Source organism: Balaenoptera ricei, chromosome 9, assembly GCF_028023285.1.
Source record: "Balaenoptera ricei isolate mBalRic1 chromosome 9, mBalRic1.hap2, whole genome shotgun sequence".
NCBI classification, from domain to species: Eukaryota; Metazoa; Chordata; class Mammalia; order Artiodactyla; family Balaenopteridae; genus Balaenoptera; species Balaenoptera ricei.
In genome coordinates, this window is record NC_082647.1 from 35,452,129 (window position 1) to 35,475,074 (window position 22,946).

At 40.2% G+C, this 22,946-nt stretch overlaps 1 protein-coding gene across 3 annotated transcripts in view; it reads right to left on the reverse strand.

Annotated features, from left to right (window-relative positions):
- Window positions 1-16,476, reverse strand: part of MDFIC (MyoD family inhibitor domain containing) — a 102,187-nt gene extending 85,711 nt beyond the window's left edge. Inside the window, exons 1-2 of one of the 3 annotated variants that reach the window (XM_059933583.1) lie at window positions 16,327-16,476; window positions 15,579-15,767 (exon numbers count right to left, since the gene is read on the reverse strand). In XM_059933583.1, the coding sequence (XP_059789566.1) occupies window positions 15,579-15,663 (85 nt within the window). In that variant the 5' untranslated portion in view covers window positions 15,664-15,767; window positions 16,327-16,476. Of the gene's footprint in view, window positions 1-15,578; window positions 15,768-16,038 lie in introns of all 3 variants that reach the window. The other 2 variants (XM_059933582.1, XM_059933579.1) reach the window with 2 other exon arrangements.
- Window positions 16,477-22,946: the final 6,470 nt, after the last annotated feature.

Here is a 22,946-nt window from a genome sequence, read left to right on the forward strand (position 1 = left end):
GGGAGGGGGGTGTCATCATCATATATGGCCAGGTTTGAGGGGCACTGTGCTAGGTAAGCTCTTCTGTACTATACAACTTAGAGAAAACTTAGAAGAGCCCATCAAACACTGAGACACGGACCTTGCTTCTCATCCCCTTTGTCACAGTATTCCAAGTTATCAGAAAGTACAATTTTATCTAACCAGTAATTAATACAGAGGTATTTAGTTCTGTCTCTGTGTCAGGACAACTCTGAGAATACCAAACCTGAATTACATATAACACTAAACAGTCCCACTAATAGATAAACATATAAGAAATGTGCTTTCAATATTAATACAAAAATTGAAGACAGTTTAAAAATAGCACTAGAGCAAAGGATAGTCATATACCACTGGCATCTGCTACCAAAAGGCTAGCTTCCCAGCATTCTATTGCGCGTCCACTGAATAGGGACAATGCAGAAGAATCTTTGGAAGAGGGGAAAAAAGCTTGGCCCCTGACAACGAATCCTCTAGCTGGGGAGACCAAACATACACACAAAACAATCAAACAACTACAAAACAGAAGGGAATGAAAACTGCCCTGGGTAATAATTCTGGCTCAAAAACTGACCAGCTGTGTGACTGGGGCTGAGTCTCATTCTCTTTATCCAGAAATGAAGGCACTGAGCTGGATGGTTGCAGAGAACTTTTTTGGCTCTAAAAATCTGTAAATCTGAGTCTGCGCAAGGGCTAAACAACAGAGCCAAAACTTCATATACACACTGTAGGGTGTTTAGAATGAAGTGGAGAAAAACCTAGAAAACCCTCTATAAAGCACTGGATTTGAGTTAATTTTCAAAGAAAATGATGAGCATGAATTACACCAAAGAGTCAAAGGAAAAAAGTAAGAGTTCTAAAGGATCAATTTATAATATGTCCTACTCAGAAATGACTGTCTATCTTACAGGATCTTTATTTTTTGCTATTTTTCTAAAGAAGGGCATGATGGTGAGAAGCAATCTGTCTCCAATCTTGATTTTTCTTGCTAAAGGATAATGAGACAGATTCAGGTAAACAGAATTTCCATTTGATTTAAAATTGTACAATATTTTACCTAGTTGGCATTATCTAAATTTAAAACTTTGAGTTTCACTTATCTCAGGCAGTTGGGGAATAAAATAAGTGAATGGTGATTAACAAGAGAGAAAAATCTAAATGTATTAAAAATAAGTCAATTGGATAATAATACATGTAAAATATTATATGTGCCATATAACAGCCACTCAGCTGGTATGTAATTATTAAATAAGAAAAAAAGAAAAGAAAAAATGCTTCCTTTTCTTGAAAGAATTAATGAATTATTATAGTTACAGTATTAGCAATTTTCAAAGGACTTTAATATATAATATTTATTTGATCTTCAGAACCCATCAACCATACAATAAAGAAAACGTTAGCTCAATTTTACTGATGAGATTACAGAGTAAGTCTCAGAAATAGATATTCAATTGGAAATAGAATGATGAAATGCAGAGTTGGAAAGGATCTTGCAGCTCAGCTAATATCATATCCCTCCCAGGATAGAAAGCCCCCTGCAATACTCAGTCTTTCTCCAAAATTTCAAGGAATCATATCCCGTAAAGGAACATACTCTATTCTTCGTCAGTTTGATTCAGTAGTAAGTTGTTCTTTATTTTGAGCACAAATACACCGACAGGTGATCTTTAACTAGTTCTAGTTCTGCCCACTGTAGGTAGAAATAATAAACTTAAACTTACTTCTATAAGACAATCATTCAAACTATTGAAGAGGGATTTTTTTTCCATCAGTTTGTAGTCAAGCACATTTATTATCTCAATAGTTAAATGGTTTTAACAAATAAGAGTAACAGAAGAATTTAGTAATGTTGTATGAGGATGAAATGAGTTTGTCAAAGTTACTAATGAACTTTTAAAACATGTACAATACTGATCATGCCATGGTTTTCCAAGAAATAGAGACAGTATTGTCACCTAAAAGTCCAGATATTTGAATCCTTCCTGATAAAAAAAAAAGACTCTCATTAGGTTCTCTGGGACAGAAATACTATCCTTAAACTGTACTTTTTACTGGAGAAATGGTTAAGAGCACAGGATTTAAAATCAGAGTGCCTGGGTCCACCACTAACTATGTGAATCCTGAGCAAATTACATAACCTTTGTCAGATTCTTAATCTTTAAAATGGGAATAACACCAGTACCTACATCAGAAGGTGGATGCGGAAATAAACGAAACCATGCCTGGAAAGCAGAATGTCTGGTATACCATAAGGGCTCATTCACACTTGCTATTAGTATTACATTAAGTGTCATTAAAATAAGCACCTTTTTAAAACCTTAGGGATACTGTTGAGGACAGTATCTATCTATTCAGTAATCCCTATGTAAGAAACTGTGCTAGAAATCTGTTTCCAGACTGAATATAAGGAAAACTATTCCTTCCTCTGAGAAGCTATATGTTATTTTTTTTTCCTTATGGACAATGAAAATCATATGAGGGAAAAATGTTTTCTTTTTGCCTCAAATTTGCAGACAAAATTGAGTAACCGGGTTGGACCCTACAGTTATACCTGTACATTTCTATTTTCCCTCAGGTTTGGATCTCCTGGGCTACCCATACTTCCCATTATTCTGTTTGAATCTCTTTTTTAAAATGTACTCTTATAAGTTACCTCAAATGTTCTTTTGAACTAGGCAGAGGTAGGTGTAAATGCACGAGCCAATCATCAAGTACATTGGTTTACTTGTTATCCGTACTTTATATGCTTACTTTGCGAAGAACTAATATAAATGATGGTCCTTGGCAGATATCCTTATAAAACCTCATAAAACTTAATCAGTATACAATTCACTCAGTTCTTATAGAAAGGAGCGTTAGCCGCTTTCTTCATGCTTAAAATTTGGGACTGTTGCATGTTAGATCTACTTCAATTAAATATTTGACTTTAATCTATGATAAATCATTTATAATCTATATAATATGTATATTCTTACTGCTATGCAATCTATATTCATACCTCCTTTATCTGTAAACTTTAAACCATTTCATTTTTACTCTTCCAAATACCAGCATTATTTCAGATCATCTATGTGTATTCCGGATTATGAAATCTCAAGTAATCTGAGACTAAAATGTCTGGGAAAAGTAAAAAAAAAAAAAAATCTGGGTCTCTATTTCCCAGAGGCTAAGAACAACGTGGAAATCTACAAATGTTTCCCAAATGTAACCTTTAAAAACCAAAGATAAGGCAGCTTTCAGGAAGACCTGAGGCTCTGGAATTTTACTTCTTCACTGATACAAAAAAAGGAAAAAAAAAAAAATCCCTCAAGTTTAATGACCTTTAAGAAACACTACAAAACCTACCTGCTTAGCCTAATGTTCTAACACAGATTAAAATCTCATTGTCCAAAACAACATTTTAAGATAACCAAAGCATCTTTAACAGATGAATGAGCATATGCACAAAATTTCGTAATTTTATAAGTTATTATATAATCAGATATACTATGTTTGTTGAATGAATTAAATGCTTAAATCAACTTAATCAACTAATTGTTATTACCATTACTTTGAAAAATAATAAGATTCTGAGCAAAGTCTAAATTTACTCCTTCAAAGGGCTTCTTACGCATTTAGAAGCTTATGGTGTGTTTCGATTCAAAAGAATGAGAAAAATGACATTGACTCAACTAGTTTACAGGTTGTGGGTGGGTAGAGAACAACAGGTTTTATACACAGCAAAGTGGAAAACAATTACAAAAAAATTCCATGAATATGCAATTGAATACAGATACGCAAATGAATAGGTGCAAAATGCAGCAGTAGTGCAAATAATCTCTCAATAATCTGGGCTCTAAATAAATGGGGGGAGAAAGAATTAGACACTTTCCATTAAAAAAAAAAGTAGTGGGGAGGTTAGATAAAGGCAGGGTGATGCAGGGGACCAGGACACATTATCTCAGTCATCTTAATCTCCTGCACCTCTTACACCTAAATCTAAAGTTCCTCATCCTAAAAATGTATTTTCAGGATAACTGACCCCTGACTCCTGCCTCCTCAGATACAAGTTCAATTGTGTTCTTTCTACCAGCAAATATACTCATATTAAAGCCAAACTCTCATAGGCTCACAGAGTTTGGAGTGACATGGGCTCATAAAGATCTCTTAGCCCAACCTGAAAACATGAATTCAGTTGAAAACAATCAACATCCAGCATCGCCAGGAATAAGCCAAGGAGAGTAGGCATGAATACTTCCAGGGATAGGGAAACGGCCTCAGAAGACAGCTTACTTCAATTTAGGATGCCTTAATTATTCAAAGACTTCCCCACAATTGTCTAAAATCTACTTATAATTTTCACTGATTCATCATATTTTGCTCTTTGCAATCAAAACCTAATCTTCCCTCTTCCATATTCTATCCACTTTTATAAGCACGATAGTCTTCTTACTCTTATCTAAAAAGCTATCATGAAAGAATTTGCCTTACTGACTGTTGAAATCCAGAGATACCATATCTATAGCAGTTCCCCTACTCAGCAGTCAATTAACCCTGTTACAATATAAAAAGGAATTGAGGATATTACCTTCTTCCCCTTTTTTAAAATAAGGGTACACACCCATCTTTAGTTTTTTAGCATCATCATTATTCTAAGTGCCACAATTTTTAAAACTTTTCTGTTACTTCTCAGTTAAACTGAGTGATTTTATCAAGAACACTTTCTGCCCCAATCTCTCTGGTTAAGGAATAAACCCTTATTTGGCACTATTACAAGAAGGAAGGCCAATGGAAGTCAAAAGTGAACCAAAGGAAGTTGTTTAATTTGTAAAGGCATTTCAAAGCTATGATTTGAGCCTGATCTTGAAATAAATCAGAGAGGATGGAGAAGAGCATTTCAAATAGTGGTGAAGCCACAAATAAGATAATAAGAGAATTTGCAGTATATTGAAATTGATTTTTTGGACTTCAGAATGACGGATATGAATTAGAAGTCAGGGGATGCTTCCTCTCTAGTAATTCTCCTAAAGGACAAAACCAGGAGCCTCTCATTTCATTCACCAACACAGCCTCTGACCTTCTGGACCATCTCTTTGGGGCACTGCCTACTTTAAATTCTCCTTTAAGGCCACCAACCCATTTTGGCTTTACAACCTCTGCAATCTCATTAACTTCCACAGTTTCAGTCACCTCCAGGAGGATAACTTGTAGATCCATTACCTTCACCCTGATTCCTGCCCTGACCTGTAGATTTGGAGTTTCAACTCTACACGACTATATCTTTAGCAATTCAAACTTAACATTTCCCAAAATTCATCACCACTTCTCTTCAGTCCCCGCCTATTTCTCCAACTGTAGTCTGTATATTGGTCAATGGTATTCATGGAATCACTTTTAGCTCTCTATTTTCCCCTTATTTCCCCTGCCCCAACAATCAATTACCAGATCCTGTTAGTTACAGCATCCCAATTTCTCTTAAATCTATACTTTCTCGCCCATACCCACTACCAGGGCCTCCCATCTTTTTCTGCTCCAATCAGAAATATTTTTCTAACATAAAGATTGAACATGCTACTCCTTGGCTCAGTAAGAATTAAATTCATTTTGCATATGGATGAAAAACTGATAGTTATTTTAACATTGTACATATTTTAAGGTTGTAAACTCCTACACCTTTCCCATGCTCCATAATTTCAGCTTGTATCTCAGTAAGAAATAAAGAGTAAAACCCCTCAGAAAATTTTCCTAAAATCCTACAGGTTGCTTGGATGATGTGATGGAAAAAATAAGAACAGGGTAGGTCTATATTCGTAGAGACCCAGAAGATTAAAGACTGATCCCCTATGAAAAAGAGTAGGAGGACCATTTCTTGGAGTAGAGAAAGTGAGGAGAGGAAGCTGGTTCCCTTGCCCTCTGCCACCTGCCTTCAGAGGGCCTGTCACCTGCTCAACCACAAGGTGCCTTATTTTTGGTGCTCAACTCTGAATAATCCAAACCAAGAAGACCTACAAACTGTGCCTTCTTCAGCTGGGGTCACTCACAGCCCAACCCAGACAAAACTGACTCGTTATTCTGAGATTCGCTCTCAACCTCCAGAAGCCAGAACTGTACCAGTAAGCTGGCAACTGCCCATAAACTCATCTGTCACATGGTACTTGTCATAATCTTGAACTGATATTTAGACAAGGGATTACAATTTAATTTGGCACACATGTAAACATCATCCTCTCTCTCACCTAGTTTACAAATTCCTTCTGGGCAGAACGATGTGTTATACATTTTCAATCGTCACGGGATTTTCTACCTAGTAGCCACACAAGAAATATTTGTTGACAGGGTTTCCTTATATATTTTCAATCGTCACGGGATTTTCTACATAGTAGGCACACAAGAAATATTTGTTGACAGGGTTTCCTGTTCAAATATGTCGATATATTTGATAAAATATATATGCTAGCATGAAAATGTATTTCAGACTTTATTCCTGAAACTACTTAAAAATCGGGCATAAAAGCACATGCATATGAATCATCTTACTTCAGATCATGTGGGTGTGAATCTGAAAACAGAAGTGGACTTCAAGTAGAAACCACAAACGAAATTAATGTTAAGATAACTCTTCATAGTTCCTACTTAGTGAACTAAGCGATTAGAATCTATAAAACACAACTCAGTTTCAAAAACTTACAGTAAAAAAGCTTACCTCCTTCAGGATGTGTATGCTAATGTCAAAAGAAAATATGAAAAGTTTAAGTAACTTCAGTAAAGGGTTAATGGCAAGAGGGAGAGGAGGGGGAAAAAGAGAGACACAGAGAGAAAAAGGTAAAGACAGAGAGGGAAAATCATCTAAAACCCAGGACTGATTAAGATAGCAGGAAGGGCTGCAGCATCTTTATCTGCTCCAATGAATCACCAAAGTTCAACTATCCAAACATCTAGACTCTAGCCAGTGCAGGATCAATCCCCTCTTAATAAAAATTGAGTAAAGATTTTTCGGAATAGAAACATAAAAATCACATCCCATGCCTTTATACAGTAGAATAATTACATTGACTCAGAAAAACAATTTGGTTGAACTGTTTCCCTCCTCTGTTTGTTGTTGTTCTAACTAATTTTCCATTTGCAAATGGCCTAACTTTAGACTGTGACAATTTATGTGTTTCCTTCTCCCTAAAATCTTTTATTATAAAAATATAATGCTAGTAAAATAATTGCACACTGTTATTAGAACTTTCCATGAAATCACCTCACCAAGATCCAGGAAATGAGGTTCAAAGAAACAGGAAAGGCTCTTACACACCCAAAAATACCACAGCTTCCCCAGCAGCCCTGTAAAGGTCACTCAGTTATGTATATTAAATCCTTGTATGTGAACTGACCAAACAAGGCCAACAGGCATGATTCTTGCTGGCCAGAAATCATAGCCTGCTAATTGCATTGCTGGTCTCTCCAGCTCCCCATACAGCCTGGAACACAAGATCAGTTGGTACAAAGACACTCTTCCCACACATGCCTAATCCTCCTCCCTTGCCCCAGGCCCTCCACTGCTTCCATTCTGCCAACTTCCAACCCTATGCTAATTCCAAAAATCCATTCTATCTGCTTCTATTCCCAAGGTCCCGAATGCTTCTTGCTGAGAAAGGCAATCAACCATGCTGACCGTGTCCATTAAAAATTCATGCCGTTCATTCTTTGTTAAGCCCTCAGTGTTACTGAGCAGTCCTTTTGTTTGCCCCAGATTGACTCCCTCTTGAATTCTTCATTCTTCCCAATCTTTTCTGACTCATCCTAACACCCCCCCTTGCTCTCAGCAAATGTTACATCTATTTTGCTGAGAACATCTAGGCCTTCAATAATCTCCTTCTCACATGAAATTTTCTCTAGATGATCACTCATCCTTTTCTCCCATCCCCATCTCAAAGGGGAACATTCCCAACTTTCCTAAGACTGATCTCATCATCTCCTTCCTTCCTACAATTTTACTCTTTCAATTACAAACACCCACTGCAGCACGGCCCCACCGCATGCTCTTTCATCTCTTCTCTCTCTATCCCCTGGCTTTCTTTCCATTAGTGTGTGGTGGACATGCTCAAAATCCGCCCATCCAAAAGGAGCCTTCTATATCCCCTGCTTCTCCCTTAACAAACCAGAACTCTTCTCATCTTCCATGACCTCTAAACACCTAACACTTCTGTGCCCAATCCTTATGGACTCTCTTTCTGTATTCTTTTCCTTCTCCTCCCAAAAGGGCAGCCATTCTCCCAAATCTGTCTTCAGTCCTCTCTCTCTCACTCTTGTGCCCATCCATCAGCTACTTGGTGGTGAACTCTCAGTCTGTGCGCCTGACCCTCACTACTCTCCTAGTAACAAATTCTCTTTTTCAGTGGCCTACTGGCTGTCATGGCTTAAGGATGAGTTCCATGGAACCAACATGATCAAAAGAAGACTCAGCAGCCCCTCCCATGTTTCCACTCAGGCTAAAAAGCAAACCTGTGGATTACCTTAAATTTCTACCTTTCCACCTTCTCCCATATTAAATATTTTGCCCAACCACATCAATTCCATTGAACAAAATTTGGACACTGTGTCTGGTTTTAGGAGATTCAAAAATGAATAAGTGGGCTTCCCTGGTGGCACAGTGGTTGAGAATCTGCCTGCCAATGCAGGGGACACAGGTTCGAGCCCTGGTCCGGGAAGATCCCACATGCCGCGGAGCAACTAGGCCCGTGAGCCACAACTACTGAGCCTGCGCGTCTGGAGCCTGTGCTCCGCAACAAGAGAGGCCGCGACCGTGAGAGGCCCCCGCACCGCAATGAAGAGTGGCCCCCGCTTGCCGCAACTAGAGAGAACCCTCGCACAGAAACGAAGACCCAACACAGCCAAAAATAAATAAATAAATGAATAAATTAAATTAAAAAAAAAAAACTGCTATACTCTTTAAAAAAAAAAAAAAAAAGAATAAGTAAAAATCAATGCCCTGAACAATTTCTCACAGCAAGACAGAGCTCTATCCTATTTTTGCTATCATTCTTAAATCCATATTCTCAATTCTACTCCCACTGGTACTGCCCTAGGTCCTCTTATCTTTTGCCAGGCTATTATAATAGCCTCCTGGAAAATCACTGCCTTCACTCTTGCCTCTCCCTCCAAAATCATCCTTTGAACTGCCACCAGATTTATTTTCCTAAAAACACCAATTTGGTCCGATCCTCACCCTTATCAAGAACTTTCAATGGCTCTATTGCCTACAGAAAGGATATACAAATTCCTCAGCAGGAAAATCAGGGCCCTCCTCAAAATTGCTTTAGCTTATCTTTACAACTTTACCTTTTTCTCAGCTCCTTAATACAGCTCACACAACGGTCTTAGTGAAGTCCTCCACATTCTGTAACAGTCCCTTCCAAGTCTTGCTTTTCACATCCATGTCCACAAAGGCGAGTCTGACTATGCTTCTTAGTCCAACTCAAATCAGAAGTTTTCTTTGAGGTTTTCCCAAATGCCCCAGCTAGAGATGCTTTCTCCCTCCCATGTTCTGCCTTCATTTTCTTTGTGCCTCTGTTATAACCTTTCCATCTACCTTGTATTATAGGTATGTGTAAACTTATTTATTTCTCCCATCACCCTGCAAGTCCCAGATTTCATTCATCAATCTATTTCTCTCTGTACTGTCATATAGCATCATATACATATATCTATATATAGATATATGTATATGATGGAACATTCACAGAGCACCTGAGTAAGGCAGAAATAAACAATGTGAAGACAAACAAAAAGGCTATGGTAGAGATGAAAATCGGTATTAAAAATTTATCCTCGGGCTTCCCTGGTGGCGCAGTGGTTGAGAATCTGCCTGCCAATGCAGGGGACACGGGTTCGAGCTCTGGTCTGGAAAGATCCCACATGCCACGGAGCAACTAGGCCCGTGAGCCACAACTACTGAGCCTGCGCGTCTGGAGCCTGTGCTCCGCAACAAGAGAGGCCGCGATAATGAGAGGCCCGCGCATCGCGATGAAGAGTGGCCCCCACTTGCCACAACTAGAGAAAGCCCTCGCACAGAAACGAAGACCCAACACAGCCATAAATAAATTAAATAAATAAATAAATAATTTAAAAAAAAATTTATCCTCTATACAAGTATCCTGAATTATAAACACAAACATATAAAAGCTTTCCCTAGTCCCATCCTCCACCCTTACCCCCAAACCGATGCTGTTCATTCCCTTTTGCTGCCATGACTCACACTTGTTCTGGACAGCAATCAAGCCCTCCATTTACCCAATCATTTATTCCACAAATATATACTAGGGCCTACTTCAGGGTAAGCAGTGCTCCCTCTCTCAAGATTTTGTGCCATCATCTTGTTTCTTAACATGGTCCCCTCCAGCTCAGTTCATACCATGCTATCCCTTAGAACTTTAATCTGAGTTCTCAACTCAAACACTTCAACCTCTCCAAACACTTTTTAGTCGTACTTTTTTTAACCACTTCCTTCCTCCCTCCCCTCTTAGTTTTTTCCCAGTTACATCCTCCTCTTATGCATTTGATTCTTTTACTTAGCAGAGGGAAAATGACTATGCCTAGCTGATAAGGCTTGCACTTCTCTAACTAAACTTGTAAAATGAACATTAGTTCCTTTAGGCATAAAAAAGAATTGGGAATATAAAGTCCAAGGTGCTTGAAAATGCCCCCAAATCCTCTTCCAAATCTAGACAAGTTTCCTTATAGTTTTCCAGTTAAGCCTGTTCTTTCTCAAGCATCTGTATTCAAAATGTTTCACTCAATTTTGTTCTTGGTTATTTGTATGTGGTTGCCAGAATCATAAGAGTATGTTCTCTATAATTTATCATTGTAAATATATAAAATGTAATAAAATTTTCAAAAATCTTTTGAGCTTATGGAGGTAAACATAACTTATCATTCTGTTTCTATGAGAAAAGATAATTCAGATTCCAAAAATCCAATTTACAAGTGAATACAGCTCACATGCAAATTAGAGACTTCTTTCCTTATTATTGCATAATGCTGGGATCCCCAAAGAGAAGTGTAGAGTGGTGGGACAAAAATATCTACTGAGGTGGCAGAAGAAAGTATTAAAAGGTCTATTTATTTACTTAATTTTACCTCATCCTTTAAAATTTTTATTCATATATTTCTTTTCTAATATTCACAATATATTTGTACTATAGTACATATAATCTTGACAGGAAACTTTTTTGAGGATGAATACTCAGGCCTAGTTTTCTTAATTGGGATACGGGATAAAAATGCTGGCGAGCTCTAAGAGACGGTACACGTGGAGTGATATGATTTAAAGTTTGGAATTTGAAAAGGGGACTTTCCTCAAGATTTTTTTAAGGCTTTCTACCAAATATATATATATATATAGTATGTCTTTCTACAGATAAAAGCCTCTAAAAACAATGATTCTCAACTAGAGATAAAGAGCACCTGGAGCTTGTTAAAAATGCAGATTCTTGAGTCTTACTCTCAAGATGCTGATTCTGCAACCCTGGAGTGGAGCCAAAGATGTCAGTAGCCTTGAGAGACTAGGATAGCACGTCAACACCATCGACATTCTGGGCCAGATAATTCTTTGTTGCGAGGAGCTGCCCTGTCCTGTGCACGGTCAGATGTTTAGCGTTATCCCCGGCCTCCACCCACTACATCCCCAGAGTAGCCACCCCACCCCTGTTACGACCACCAAACACGTCTTGAGAGGTTGCCAAATGTCTCCTGGAAGGCACTATCGTCCCCGATTGAGGACCAGAGATAGAAGCTGCCCAAAGATGACACACTTTGAGAAATGCCATTCTTAATCAAAAGGATAAAACGATATGATAAAAGTTGAAGAATATGGATATTACGAGCGTACATGGTATAATTGAAATAAACAGGCTTCCCATACAGGAAACCTGATTAGCCACTATAAATTCCTGACAAATCAGCTAAGCTTCTAAGTCAAAGCTCTTCTTGTGTAATTTCAACTTGAACATCTTCTCCCTAGCTTCTATTTTAAATTATTTTTAATTAACTTTACTGGCATTTTGCATCCTGCTATGAAAAGTCCGCCTAATAGTCTCAGAGGACTCTCCCAAGAGAGAAGAGTGCATTAAATCACACATTATCACATTAAAGAATATTCCAGCACACAGTTCAACAGTCTAAATCTTGGCAAATGCAATGGGGGAGGGAGGGGGGCTGCAGGGGCCGGAACAGGCTCAAGCAATTCGCAGTATCCAAAGCTGATTATCTTCAATTCATCCATCCACAGGAAAAAAGCTGTATTCATTCTCTACTTCAACCACATTTACCACGAAACACCCTGATTTCTACTGTGTATGAGACCTTGGGCAAGTCACTTAAAGTCCTTGGACATCCCTTCTAGAAAGTGAGCCAGTTAGACTAAGTTATTTCTAAAGAACCTTCTAGTTACAAGTCACAAATACGGAAGCATTTAATTAAAAGGCTCTTTCAACCACATGGATTCTAATAACTTTTGCACAAAAAAGCAAATACCTATCAGGGTTGATAACACAATGAATTTTAAGATGCTTGATCCAAAAAAGAAAAAAATGAGAATTAGGTGAACCCCATATACAAGATCCATTCTCTCTTAAAACAAAAATAAGTTTGGCCCAAATTGTCCTTCACTTATCGAGACACTTATACAGATACTTTGCTTGAGAAGGCAGATCAAGTCAATCTTTCAGAAGTTTGTCGTAAACAGGGAACTAGTTTTAAATCACAGGTTTACTTTCTATTTTCTATAATAGAGATCACAAATCAGCTGCATACAGGCCATTTCCAGCCTGCAGGTGTGGTTGTTTTGTTTGGCCTGGATAAAAATTGAATTTAATTAGTTGCCAACTTTTTAAAAGGGAGCAATGATACATAAAAATCCGTATTTCCAGTATCTCTTGAAATACCGGAAGATATTAACCCAAATGGCAACAATGAGCTGGAGCTGAGAAGTACCGTCTCCTGGGCCTGAGCTCTACAGTAGTCCACAGTCCCCACTGCTCCCTACCTTCCCACACCCATGCTGGTTCCCTCTGACAGCCTGGGGCATATGAGCTTAAGTCCTTGCTCTGTAACAATTTTCAGAATGCACAAATAAGATTTTTAATGCTTTCAGAGCAACAGAGTTGTGCTTGCAGAATCACAGCCAAAGGGGAGAAGCTGTAAAGAGAGAGAGCTATGCTCTCAATATGAAAAACTTTCATAACTATGAATGCTGATAAGGAGAATGCACTACACTGTAGGTGTCTATCTAACCACCTGAAAGAATGTAGAAAGAAATTCTAGATTTGATGGGGAGTTCAGACTAGAGACCCCCCTAAAATTACTTTCATCTTTAACTTTCTATGCCTTTGGTTAGTAGTACAGATAGTGCATCACAACACAGTAATATATGTATAGATTATATCATATGTCTTTATGTGATATAATATGTATATATATGCACATACATATTAATACACATATATATTGTACTTTGTTCGCAGGGGAAGGCTTGATCTTATCCTTCCCCTTCATGAAAAGACATTTTCTGTTAACTTTCATAGAACATTCCATTTTTCTCACTGATTTTAATATATAAAATTTTAAAATTAGGTTTCTATTAACTAAGCAGCCTTATCTTACCAGAGTACTATTCAACTATTATTCTGAAAAGATGATCAATAACCCAAGGACAGAAGGATGATGATGAAAGAACTCGAGGAACAGCTTAAGAGGAGAGTGGCTTGAGGGCAAAGGTTCTTCGCTAACGTCTTTACCAATAAAACCACCCTAACCATGGCAGCTACATATTGACGCTTTCTCCCTACCCACTTGCTCCAAAACATTTTTTCTTTCAACTTATGAAATCTGCTTGTTCGAGACACAATCTTTTAACAAGATTCTGAGGATTTTCTTTTTTAAAAACTTAACTTTATATTACATTTACAATTAAATTGATGCCTACTTAGAGGATGTGGTGAGTCAAAGTTAAACTACTAAAAAAAAAAAATGTTGCTGAGGTTAAGTCAATTTTCAGGTAAAACATAACCCAAGAGTTTCCACACTGATAATGTGTTTTATGCAGTCCACATTCTCCTTCAGACCATTCTAGATGCTGGTTTCTTAAAGTCAGATCATGTGATACCTTACAGCATTACATCTGTACAGTGCATTATCACTGCAGCTTCTACTGACTTTAAAAACGTGTATTATTAAAGTTGGACATTGTAGATATCACTAGTTCTAAATCGTTTTTCTAGTGTGTTTGAGGTTGATTTTTGACATAAGCATTTGTTAACAACAGTGATGAATACCTCAAGTGTGAACCTAAACATCCCATCAAGGAGTCCATATGACTACTGAGGGCATGCCTAATGACAAGAAAATGATTGCCTTGGCAATACAGTGTGAGGAACATGGGCTGCTTCTGGGAAAACGTGTTTATCATTCTAGTTCTGATTTTCTGATTTTCTCTGTTTAGAAAAAATGACTCACTGTTTAGAAGCAAAAAAAAAAAAAAAAAAAAAAAAAACAATGATAATTCAATTTAACAGCCCTTGAATTCCACATTTTAATTTAGCCATGGATGTTTTCTGCTTTTACCTACTGTGGGTTCGACATTAACTTCTTCTTTTCCACTCTTTACTGCCTTAACAAAAAGAATCCCAAGAAGCTCATTACATTATTGCTAAAGGGGGCGGGGGCGGGGGGCGTGTATCAGATAGGCTTAAAATCAAGAGAAAAAGTAAAATAGGTTTTGGAGCCCTGGAAAATTATTTAGTTTGTATCAGTGTCAGAACTCTTTAAATCAGAACCACCCTAAGAGGAAAATACATCAGGAGATTAAGATCCCTGCTCTCTGTCAGCAATGAAAACCTGAAGTATGTTACCTTCAAGAGAAAAAAGACACTGTTTGACTTGTTAATAAGCTTACTGTGGAATTTTCCCAGAAACAGAAGTATTTTCTTTACAGTCTGAATGTGTTTACGCTTTGGAAGAACACAAAGAGCTAATTCATTCTTGAAAAGCATTTCTTTTGAAGCCTGGGTATTTCAAAACAAAAACAGTTATTGAAAACGTATGCATGAGCCATCCCAAAGCAATTGGTCACAGAAACCTGGATTATCAGAGTTGCAGACGAGCCCACAAGAAACAGAACGATGAAGGGAGAGTGCAGGCTTGTTCAGAAAGCTGCGGCAGTCCTTGATCTGATGAAGGCACGGAACTGAAGAGAAGTAGTGGGGAAGTGCTTCAGAGTCCACACTGTCGGGTCTTAGGCCCTGAAATGCATATGCTTAAGAAAGAAGCGATCCTGTCATCCTGTTTCTCCGCAGCCAAAGGAAGGGGGGAGTGGAGGGACCAACGGATCCCGCCCTCTTATCCGGTTGTTGATCTAGGGCTGCAATGCTGGAGAACTTGCTCGAGTAATGCTAACTATGCAAAAGTTCACAAGGACGAGGTTGGCTCGGCCCTCGCACCGATTCCCCACACACAGACCCCAAGCAGCAAATGTGCGAACACATTTTAAAATGCAACAATGACAAAGGAGCTTGCAACTTGCAAGCGACACTCACCCTGGGCCGCGGCGCCCAGCCGGCCACCGCCCGCCTCGGCCCCGAGCTGGGGCCCGGGAGCGGGGGCTTCACCCGCGCCGGACATGGGCCGCTTCACGGAGCCCTCGCCGCGCCTCCGCCTAGCTCGCCGCCCTGCGGGGCGGACGCACTAAGGGCTCGGAGATGTTGGGTGCAGGCAACTGACCGCTTCTGGCGGGGATTGAAAAAAAAAAAGTGTTTTGAGAGAAGAGCACACCACCCCTGCAGGACATTCCCTCCCCCTCTGCTTCCCTCCCCCAAACCCCACCCCGGGGAAGTTTTGACTTGAAACCCGGGAGGAAAACTGTTACCCAGCAAGTTGACAGCAGTGAGTCCTAGGGGGTCGAAGTGGGGCGGGGGGACCCAAGTGGGAGAGGCTGGAAGGGAGATCGGATTTAGGATCAGAACCCATCCTCCTCCCGCCCGGGGCACCGCCACCTACCTCGGCATCCCCCCAACTCACTCAAAGCCCCTTCCTCCTCCTCCTCTTCCGCCTCGGAAAGCTAGCGAGGCTCCGGCAGGGGCCGTGGGTCGCGCTGGCCCGACGGCGGCCACCCCTGGGTGTCCCTCCCCTCCTCCCGCCCGCTCAGCGTACACCGCAGTGGCGGCAACGGCGGCGGCCGCCGCTCCTCTCGCTCGGCGCTCTCCGCCTCCTCTTTCCAGCCAGCTCAGCCCCGCTGGCTCCCCTCCGAGGGGGACTCTTTCCCCTCTGCCTCTCTTTCCCCCTTACAGCGCGCCTATACTCCAGAAACACTTCTCCCTCTGCGGCTCCTTTTCATCATATCCGGATCGGGGAGGCCTCGAACTCTTGGCTCTCGGCCCCGAGGCTGGGGGCGGCTCGACCCGCGCTCGGCCGCAGGCTCCCTAGCGCCCGGCTCTGTCTGGGTCAGGAGGCCAAAGCCCTACAGGGCTGGCGCTGGGGAGGATGGGAGGCAGGGGGGACGCCGCCTGGGGGGGGGGGGAAAGGAGGGAGCTGGCTCTTCCTTGGCTGCCCCAGAGTGCCCCCCACCCAGAGAGTCACCGCATCCTCTCTCCCTACTCCTCTTCCCAGCCCTGCCTCAGACCCACTGACATTCTGGGGGTGCCCTGAGGAAAGTAGAAGCCTTTAGGGTGAACAATGCAAAACGAAAAAAGTATCAGACTTTCCTGGGGGAATACAGTCAGGGTGGTTTTGAAACCTTGACCCCTAGCTCAGTGTTTAATCCCTTCATCTCTGACTCTAAAGCAACCTTTATTCTGTTTTTCAGTTCTTTCTTTGTATTGGTCAAACAGGATCCCGGATAAGGAAAAACCTTTTGCAGTTGCATGAAGACCCTGGAGGCGTCCAGGCAGGCAAGGGTCACACCCTTGAGGATGCGCTGGCCCAGGGCCTCAGGCCCAGCCTATTACAGGCGGAATGCCTCCTCCACAGATGACTTCTGTGGTGAGATAAACTTGTGGTGGGAAGTAAAAAGCTGATCAACTCTCCATTTATAAAGGAGACGTTCCGATTGCAATTTAATCTGATGAGCCAAGAATAACAAGTATAAAATAATTTGCAGATGTAAAGTATTTCAGATAACTTTTGCTCTTTATTTCATTGTGAATGAAATGCAAAATTTGTAGAAAGCTAGAACAAACTCATTCTCTGACTTTCTAGGACAAGAATAATGACAGTGGGCTTCCCTGGTGGCGCAGTGGTTGAGAATCTGCCTGCTAATGCAGGGGACACGGGTTCGAGCCCTGGTCTGGGAAGATCCCACATGCCGCGGAGCAACTAGGCCCGTGAGCCACAGCTACTGAGCCTGCGCATCTGGAGCCTGTGCTCCGCAACAAGAGAGGCCGTGATAGTGAGAGGCCCGCGCACCTCGATGAAGAGTGGCCCCCGCTTGCCGCAACTAGAGAAAGCCCTCGCACAGAAACGAAAACCCAACACAGCCAAAAATAAATAAATTAATTAATTAAAATTAATTAATTAATCAATTAATTTTTAAAAAGAGTAATGACAGTAATGTTCTCAAAATTGGAGAAAATGTACATTGGATACATCTTCCTTCTAGGGGTATCAATAATATCCCAGGAATTGCATCTCTTCAAAAAACCAACTGGAATTGATACCAATTGACTGAGAAGTCCTATTTCTTACCTTTAAAGAATTGGTGCAACCAAACTTACTTTCAATTAAACCTGAAAAACACAGCCTTTGAAGTTTCTGCTGACAGTTATTCAGAACATGTTCTGTCCCAAAAGACGAATGACATTTTGCCCAACGACCTGTGACTAACAAATGCCTTTTTTTTTTTTTTTTTAATTTAGCGATTTCAGGAATGGTGTATAAAAGTGCCTTAACTCTCTGAAAACTTGTCTGGGGGCCTGAACTATTTGGAATCTGCTTGATGAAAACAGATCAATTCTGAGGGCAACTGCATTACCATTAGAGAGCAAACATTTGAGGAAGCTTCACGCCTAGATACTATTTTATCCCTATTTTATATATTGCCTTGCCTTTTTAAAAAATGTACCCTCACTAAGATGTTAAACTCCACGAATTTTAGGAAATTACAGCACTCTTCTAGAAAGTCATAGTCAGTGGTAAATATTTGTTAATTTAATTTCACACAGTACTTAATGTTGCACACATGGTAGGTGATTCAATAAATACTCCTTGAATTAAATGTAAACATCTTACTCTTTAACAGTGAAGAAATAAGATTCAAATAAAAATATTAGGAACAAATGAGAGTCTGTGTGGTAGAATCACCAAGACAGTCAAATGCTGTATCTTGCTCAGCAAAACTTTGAGCAAGTTAGTCAATCCCTCTATGCCTTGGTTGCTTCATAAGTGAGAATGATAAAAGAAACTCTTCACAGGGTCCCATAAGGACTAAATAAGATAATTTTCAGAAGAACATCAGCTATGAGGAAAGGTACTCAAAAATATTAACTATTATTATTATTCAGCAGAAGCATTTTGATGGGTAGTGCTGAACATGGCATAATGACTATATCACAAGGGCCACATCAAAATACCAGGTAACCATGCCTGGTATACATGTGCAATCTATACTTTACACAAATTATCTCAAAGACTTCTGACATCAGCCCTACCAGTACCTTGCCAGGATTGCACTGCTAGGATTTATAGCTCAAGTCTGTCTGACTGAAAGCCTATCTTGTGTCTTTAGGTAAACTCAGGTCTTCCTTCTAGGAGCACCTAGAAGTCCATAAGCTTAGTATTTGATACACCAGCAATTAAGTGGGGGCTCCTAAGTGTTCCCCAGGCGGTCCATTTACCCCATCCCTTGCTGTCTTTCAGTCTTTCTGACTCATCACTTAGCTCGGTTCCTGAAGAGCACTCCAGTGCCCTCATCCTCTCATTCTTTTATTCAACAAATATGTATGGAAGTGGGAGGCACTGTCATGGGTGCTGGGGATGGAGCAGTGAAGATGATCAACATGGCCATTGCCTTCATGGAACTCAGTCTAGAAGGAAATATGGACACACAACCACTTAACAACAATTGCTGAATGGGATGGCAGGGAAAGTTCTGGAATGCCATGATAATTCTTTTTCACAGGGAGATACAGTCTGGTCTAGGAATCAGGGAAAAGTTTCTGGAAAAAGTTATGTCTCTCCTGGAAGCAGAAGAAGAAATTGATGAGAGAAAAGACCGGTCTAGGCAGTGTGGGTGGAAGTGCAGAGGTTTGAGGGTAGCCTAGCATCAATGAAGAACTGAAAGAAGTTCAGTATAAGAGGATAACCCAATGTGAGGGGAAGAGAGCTGGAAGCTGAAGAGAAGAGTAGAGGTCTTAGCAACTTTGAACAAGGAGGATATATTTTCCAAATTTCTATTTATAAAAGCCACTCTGGTATAATATGTAAAATGATTTGGAGGCACTGAGATTGGAGCTTGGAAGTCCGATTAGGAGGCAAGGGATGATGATAGAAGTGGGAATGGAGCCAAATAGGCTGAGATAAAGGATAAGGAAGCTAGAGGAATCAAGGGTGACTTCCAGTTTTCTGCATCTTGATGGATGGGGGTAATACTACCTATAGAGATGGAAACATTCAGGAGAAGCAGGTTTGGGGAAAAGCTGCTGAGTTAGTCATGTGGATGATGTAGTGTCTGAGAAACCTGTGAAGTGGCTAATTGGAACCATCCAGTGGGCTGCTGGATAGGTGTCTGGAATACAAGCACATAGATGGTATTTACTGGCAAGGAGGTCATGCGTACCCAAGGCGAGCATGCTGTGTAAGAACAGAAGGCCTAAAACACAGCTATGCCCTGAAACTCAATCCAAATGTGTCCTTAATGGCCCCTCTCCGTTTCTCCACACCGTTCTCAATGCGATAATACTTTTATCTGACTAGCTTCGAGAATCACCATTATTTAGTACTACTACTGCCTGTGCCCCTCCACCAGTCCAGATGCCCCAGGTGTATCACCTGATGGTCCTGATTAAACCGGATTTGATCATGTCTCAAACTATAGTCATCTTGATAGATGGAAACCTCCCCTGGGGACCAGCCTTCCTTTAGAATTAAATACCCTAGCCCCGGCTCAAAGCCCTCTGCCACTGAAATCCCAATGTGCCTTACAACCATTCCTGCCTAGTGATGTACACACTGATGATGATGTAATGATACGTAAACACGTTGTGAAAGAGATCTGACATGAGCTAAGCAAATGAAATGAACTAATTAAAAGGATTTATAAAGCATCCTTGTGGACTACCACATCTTCATCACTCAGTCAATATTCAAACATTTATTGTGCACCTATTATATTCTAGGCCACACGTTAGTTTCTGGAGATTTTTTTTTTTTAGTTTGATTTAATATCTTGAAAAGCAGCTAAATTACTTTTCAGTTGGGTAGAGACCTATCTGCCTAGCAAATGTTGAAGTTAGTATCTTTGCATAGTTATCTAAGCCAGAGGTCTACAACTGGGGTGTGCTATTGTGCATACTTCCCAGGGGGTAGACAAGACAATCCTCTGGAATGTGAGGAGGAAACAGTAGAATGAGTATTTATATTTGTTTTTATGTCATTTGTCATTTCAATTCTCAAGTATGTTTTAAAACTTATACAAAGTATTAGTACAAAAGTATGTATAATTTATAAATAAATATAAATTAGGGGTTCACGCTTAAAAGTATTTTACTGCTTACTTGGTTAAAAAATGATTTAAATGCTTTATATCATTTAAGGTACATTCAGTCAGTACATTCACCCAGATTGTACCAAGGTTAGTTTTACTACAAAACATATATACCTACCTCATTTAGGTAGAAGCATGACTTTAGCAATCCCCAAACCCAAGGACATACAAACATACAAACTGAGTCTCTTAGTACCCTCAGGTAACCTCCATGACCTTCACATAATGCCAACACAACGGCCATCGACTTTCTCAAATTCTACTCATTTTTTTTGGTGCACATATACTTTTCAACAAACTTTATTTTCTATTGTTTTACCTCACAGAAGATTTAGGGCGCAGGGGCTTTGAGGAAAAGAGATTAGCTCAGGGAGCTATTAGGTCAGAAAAAAGTGACAGCAGAAGAAATGACAGCTGACAGACAGAGAAGATACAGGGAAATAAACACGTCATAACAATGCCTTTGTGAATTCAACTCAGTGAAACGGACTGTTCCTAATGAGGGCCTGAGTCATTAAGGAAGGATTCAGTTATGTTAGTGCTGCATTCTGTTTTTTAAGGAGGCAGGTCAGTATTTTTACGTTTTAGGAAAATTTCCACCAAAAAAAAAAAAAGTTCACATAAGAAAATGTTGCTACTTGAAAGAATAACTTTCACAGGATTACATTTTTATAGCTGCCAGGGAAATGAGCAATCATGATTCTAGGCCAATTTGTTGTAACTGTATTTCTCCACCTCCTGGTGCTCTGTTTGAAGAGGAGAGGTCAAGTGGACAGATTTCTGGAATTCCAGCCTTACTTCAAATAGAGCACTTTGTTCTTTTTCTCCATAATGCATAGGCCCTTCCCTTAAATTTAACTGAGAAAACTGGTTCTTCCCCTTTCTGAACATTTGAAAACTACCGAAAGGCCCAACTCCTTCATTTAACATATAAAGAAATATAAAGACATAAAGTTCATTCATTAGGTTCAACAAACATATACTTAGAATCTACTATATGCCAAACCACATGCTGGGCATCAGAAGTTCAAAGATAGAGGAAAGACTGGGAGCTCAGAGTGTGTGAGGGAAGAGATGGGCAGAGGGCAGAGTGGGAGAGGGCCATTCACGTCAATAATGACTGTACAGCAGGAACTTGAAGGCAGCAGCGCCTAACTGCTTGAGCGTGGGCGGGGAGAGCCAGGGGATGTTTCAGAAAGAAGACGATACCAAGCTGAGTACTGCTGATGAGTAAAAGTTTGCTTGTCAAAATGCTTAGGGAATTCCAGACTGAAGAGATAATGCCTACAAAGCAGAGAAGTGTGAAAGCCCCAGAGAAGTTAAATGACTCGGCAAAGGTCCTTTTTGTAGGTTTGCTATAGAGCTAAGTTTCTAAACGTCCAGGCTTCTTGCTCTGATTGATTATCTGGATAAGCTGCGTAAATGAATCCATCACTTCTAAGTGATGGTGAAGCTAGGGCATATCTGATCTTCCATTCACGAGTTCCAACGATTTTCTGTTGTAAATGTGTGACCAAAGAATGCAGCATAGAATCTCCTGTTGCTGAATTAGCTTGACTTGTCCTTCCCTCCAAGCTCTCAGTTAGTGCCCCTTTCGGTTGTCTGACTCCTATGGCCTGGTGCCCTGGCCTTCGGGTATTTCCTTGCTGTCACTGTACTTTCCTGCTTGTGTTTTGAAGGAAGGGAGGGAGGGAGAGGTTAAGGCAGACAGTGGCACATGTCAGAGAACAACTGGAGTGAAGGTAGAAATGAAAATGTGCTTCTATCATATGCAGCCAACAAGAAGGTACGTAGATAGTGAACCTGGATATATAAGGTATTGTGGAAAAGTAGTAAATACAAGAGGTCCTTGAAAATGACGACTGATGTGTTAAAATCACAATTAGAAATAATCTTAGCATGATGATCCAGACAAAGATATTTGAAATAATGTAGAAGATGAGGATTCTTTTTGTCACCAGGGTCCCTAAACTCGTTTATAGGTAAAACTCTCAGGTAAAGAGAGGAACTTTCAACTCTGGGATTTAAACCAATGCCTCTATTTCTCCAAATTTTCTGTTAAGAAATAGACGCTAAATAAAAAATGCAGGATTACAGATTGATTATATTGTTCATTCAATCCTGGGACCTATAATCTATTCTGGGAAAAAGGCAAAGTTTTCTTGAATATCCTCCCACCTCCCATTATTCTCCTCTCTCTTACGTTGAA